Raw genomic sequence first — 5,000 nt, 5'->3', positions numbered from 1 at the left:
GAAAATGCGAATGATATAGGTCTACTTTATTTGATGCTTAATGGCTCGTTTATAAAACTGCTTGCCATTGTATTTAGGTAGCTGCAAATAGCTAAGTTGTAGGCTAGGCTATCCATATGCATGCGGTAGCTAGCTGTTACAAACACTGATCATATGATTAAGTAATGCCAACGTTGTTCCGTGGTATTTGTGGGAGTTTTATTCAGCGACCACCTGGCTGAGTGTTGGACGCATGTGGTGTGTGTGTGTGTGTGTCTCCCTCCCTGAATGCCCCTCTTCTATACAACTGCTTGCCATTGTATTTAGGGAGCTGCAAATAGCTAAGTTGTAGGCTATCCGTATGCATGCGTTAGCGGTAGCTGTTACGAACACTGGTCAATCATATGATTAAGTAATGCCGACGTTGTTCCGTGATATTTGTGAGAGTTTTATTCAGCGACCACCTGGCTGAGTTTTGGACACGTGTGGTGTGTGCGTCTCCCCCCCCCATCTCCCTTCGAGCAGGCGAAGTTGCCATCGCAGTGATATCAGAGCTTTAATAATGAGAGACGTGTTATATGTAGTTGAATATTAATTCGTGTTAACGTTTATCATGTACCAGACATACCGTGTATGCCTTACTTGTTTAGAGCCGTTTGCTAACGTTATCATTGTCAATCCAGTTCAATGGTGGTTCGTCAGCTACCAAACAGAAGTTTGTGTGTGCGTCTGGTCTGTCTCACTCAGTGGGACACACGCATCACAGCGATATGAGAGTGCTGCGCTACCTGAAGGAGAGATTTTAAAACTGAGAGATACGTTTTTATACCTTTTTATGTAGATAAAAACTTAAATTAGGCTACAAATCAAGCACTTTATTTCAATAGCTAATTTTCAGGCTTATTGTTTTCTCAAATTATTTAAATGTGTTGACAAAGGACATTTTGTGATGACCTGAATTATGTCTTATAATATGTCAGCAGGCAATGCATCATCAAGGCTGTGTTGTAAGATGTTGATGAAAGCATTTTGCACAGTTAACCATATTCAGTGCACCCATCCATAAGTTCAATGTTCCTTTTTTAAATTGAGACTTGATGTAAATTGAGGGAGCAAAATAAAAGCAGTATCGGCTCCAAATATCGGCTCAAGAAAATCGGCAGCCTGTATCGGTCATCGGCTTAGGCTGATGGAAAAAAAATTGGTATCGGTATCGGCACTAAAAAATCCATATCGGTCATCTCTACTATCTATCTATCTACAACTAGGCTCCATCCATCCATCCTAATATTATACATACATACATATACATAGCCTAAACACGCACGTTAAACATTATGATGCTCCGGACCTTTGCTTGAGGAAATTTTCCGTAACTGGACATCGCTGAAGATTAATTGAATACCCCTGGTATATATAGTATAGTATAGTATAGTATATATAGTATGGTATAGTGTAGTATATATAGTATGGTATAGTATAGTATAGTATATATATATAGTATGGTATAGTATAGGATATATAGTATGGTATAGTATGTTATATATAGTATGGTATAGTATAGTATGGTATAGTATAGTATAGTATAGTATGGTATAGTATAGTATATATAGTGTATATATATTATGGTATAGTATAGGATATATAGTATGGTATAGTATAGTATATATAGTATGGTATAGTATATATAGTATGGGATAGTATGGTATAGTATAGTATATATATATAGTATAGTATAGTTTAGTATAGTATATATAGTATATAGTCTTTTGATCCCTCGCCACTTGCACTCCATTTGCACATTCTGGTGGAGGGCCATATTAATGGCCATCCAAAACCAATCACTGTTAAGAGGAAATGTGTGTGTGTGTGTGAGAGAGAACGCTGAGTGTTATCCTCCAACGCTGAGTGAAGTGTTATCTCTGAGTTAACACCAATGCCCCATTGTCGAGGGGTGTGTGTCAATTAATGTGGCACGTCATGGAGGACGTTTCAAAATGTTAGTTCCGCGTGTGTTCTGCCTCTATTTTAGGCAGTTTAGTGCCATCTAGTGGCAGCTATGCTGTATTGCTTGATTTATGACAGCCATAGCAACCAGGACAACCATCTTGATAAGCAGCAGCACATTTTGAGTTATTTGCTGAATTATCATCTTTCTACATCCTGTATGTTAAAGCCTTCGAAAAGCATCGTCCGTAAGTTTAATAATTGCTTACTTAAAGTACATTGTAAATTTAGTGACATTATTTGGTAATTTCTGATACATCTATCTTTATTTGATAAAACCATGCTGCCTTCTATCTGTTTACTGATCAGCTACTGATGGATACTTTTTCATCTGTTTAATCGTATACTTCTTCAGATATTGAATATTGAATACATATGTTTTGTGTCATTTTCAGTTTTACTCATTATTCATTAAAACCGGAGCTTGGAGGCTAAAACCTGACTCGCACGTTTTCTTGAAGGAGTTAGTTAGGCTGTCTGTCAAATTGTGTTGGATACACACAGGGAGGACAGTACAGCGTGAGTAGGTGATATTACACACCCACACACACACACACACACACACACACACACCCACACACACACACACACACACACACACACACACACACTCACATTATGCGCTAATCAAGGGAACTTCAGCTGTGAGGGTGATCCCCACGAGTGCACTCCGTAACCAAGGGGATTAGTTTCGGAAAGGCCCAGCAAGAGGAGGTAGTACACATGAAGAGGAAGTAGTGGGCAGGAAGAGGAAGCAGTGGACAGGAAGAGGAAGCAGTGGGCAGGAAGAGGAAGTAGTGGACAGGAAGAGGAAGTAGTGGACAGGAAGAGGAAGAGGAAGCAGTGGACAGGAAGAGGAAGTAGTGGGCAGGAAGAGGAAGTAGTGGACAGGAAGAGGAAGAGGAAGCAGTGGACAGGAAGAGGAAGTAGTGGACAGGAAGAGGAAGTAGTGGACAGGAAGAGGAAGAGGAAGCAGTGGACAGGAAGAGGAAGTAGTGGGCAGGAAGAGGAAGTAGTGGACAGGAAGAGGAAGTAGTGGACAGGAAGAGGAAGAGGAAGCAGTGGACAGGAAGAGGAAGCAGTGGACAGGAAGAGGAAGCAGTGGGCAGGAAGAGGAAGTAGTGGGCAGGAAGAGGAAGTAGTGGACAGGAAGAGGAAGCAGTGGGCAGGAAGAGGAAGTAGTGGGCAGGAAGAGGAAGCGTACCCGGCCCCTCAAACAGCCACTCGTCTCCAGCCACTCTCTTCTGGCCGTTGGTCTCCTTGAAGTCCAGCAGCGCTTGGAGCCGCAACGCCGTGTCAGGATAGACAATTTGCAGCGCCGTCACGTCCTGCACACACACACACACACACACACACACACACACACACACACAGATTCACAGAGCGAATAACGCCCTAGGGTAGGTAAAGGATTCTGACTGTATGCAAGAAGGTATCTGAGTATTTTACCTTTATTTTGTGCCTATTAGAGTGTGTGTGTGTGTGTGTTACCTGTTGGAAATCTTCTCCTGGGTAGAGGGGGAATGGTTCTTGTGTGTGTGTGTGTGTGTGTGTGTGTGTGTGTGTGTGTGTGTGTGTGTGTGTTACCTGTTGGACATCTTCTCCTGGGTAGAGGGGGAATGGCTCTTGTGTGAGGCGGATCTCCAGGTCAGCATGGCGGAGCTTGGCCTGCCCTGATTGGTCAAACTGGACTCGTCCCTCGTCGTCCCGGGCAACAGGGTTGATGACCACGCAGTAGTGGCGAGGGGGCACCATGATCATCCGCGCCGGGGGGAACAGAACCCTGTGATGTCATGATGGGGGCAGTTACCTCTCACTGGCCTGACATGTGTGTGTGTGTGTAAGCTCTGTGTGTGTGTGTGTGTGTGTGTGTGTGTGTGAGTGTGTACGTGTTGATATTTGTATGTGTGTGTGTGTGCATGCATAGGTGTGCATACTTGTGTGTGTGTGTATACTTGTATGTTTGTATGTGTGTGTGTGTCTGTATACTTGTATGTGTGTGTGTGTCGGTGTGTGTGTGTGTGTGTGTATACTTGTATGTTTGTATGTGTGTGTGTGTGTCTGTATACTTGTATGTGTATGTGTGTCGGTGTGTGTGCGTGTGTGTGTGTGTGTGTGTGTATAGGTGTGTATACGTGTATATGTGCAGTTGTGCTCATATGTTTACATACCCTGTACATACACATGCTAAAGTTGACTAAAAAGAGGAATAAAAATCTTTTAGAAATTGATCTTAATGCCTTAACTCATTGAATGCCAAGCTGTTTTCGGAAGCTTTGTCCTAGAGTGCCAGCAATCTAGACCATTGTTGATGATTTTTGTACAGCCACAGCATATTCTGTGTTATAGCTATGAACACATACAATGGCTCGTTTAAAAGGTGAGACTTTAAGCTCTCAGTGGGTGCAAACCGTGTATTTCTACACGCCTCTGTTCCTGAGAAATCCCAGTGGCTAGTTTTCATCAAAATCGCTGTTTTTTTCTAGAAATGGAGATATTGCGTCTTTTATAAGTCACTATCACCGACATATTCGGCACTCTGGCAAGGGCGTGCCCTCTTGCAAGCGTGACTTGGCCTACCACCCACTCCGCTAGGCCCGGCTCGTGGTGGAGATGGAACTCCCTCCTCAGCACGGTGTTCAGTCACTCCTTGTAATGTTTTTGACCTGTCGTGGTCAGAGTCATCTTGTCTTAGTAGAAAGGTGGACTCATCCAGCGTTGTCTGGCGAAAACGCACATGCTGCAATATCTTTTTCTTCGACTTTTTAATTTCTCCCTTCAGCACCTGAGAAGTGTTGCCTGCAAAGATTCTGGGAAGAGATCTAACGAGACCTGCCACCTAGTGATAAACCCACGAAAATAAATGACCTGATTTTGACCTGGTGTGCATGTCACTGATAGGCTAATCAGAGTTCCCAAAATCAGAGTTCCCAAAATCACATATAAGGTGTGTTAGAGTGTCTAGTTTCGTAATTTAAAAAAAAAGCTAAAAACTTAATATTACGTTTTTGGCA

The 5,000-nt window shown here is 42.8% G+C and overlaps 1 protein-coding gene across 1 annotated transcript in view; it reads right to left on the bottom strand.

Annotated features, from left to right (window-relative positions):
• Positions 1-5,000, bottom strand: part of mvp (major vault protein) — a 31,708-nt gene that overhangs the window by 21,963 nt on the left and 4,745 nt on the right. The window contains exons 3-4 of the mRNA XM_076297609.1: positions 3,574-3,769; positions 3,191-3,314 (exon numbers count right to left, since the gene is read on the bottom strand). Of these exons, the coding sequence (XP_076153724.1) occupies positions 3,191-3,314; positions 3,574-3,769 (320 nt within the window). The remainder of the gene's footprint in view (positions 1-3,190; positions 3,315-3,573; positions 3,770-5,000) is intronic.

The sequence above is a fragment of the Alosa pseudoharengus genome, unplaced genomic scaffold (assembly GCF_046254945.1).
Source record: "Alosa pseudoharengus isolate Yale_2024_CS ecotype anadromous, Long Island Sound unplaced genomic scaffold, YU_APseudo_1.1 YU_APseudo_1.1_scf_21, whole genome shotgun sequence".
In the NCBI taxonomy this organism is placed as follows: domain Eukaryota; kingdom Metazoa; phylum Chordata; class Actinopteri; order Clupeiformes; family Clupeidae; genus Alosa; species Alosa pseudoharengus.
Note: the sequence above shows the minus strand (reverse complement) of the source record. Positions and strands in the feature narration are given on the sequence as shown.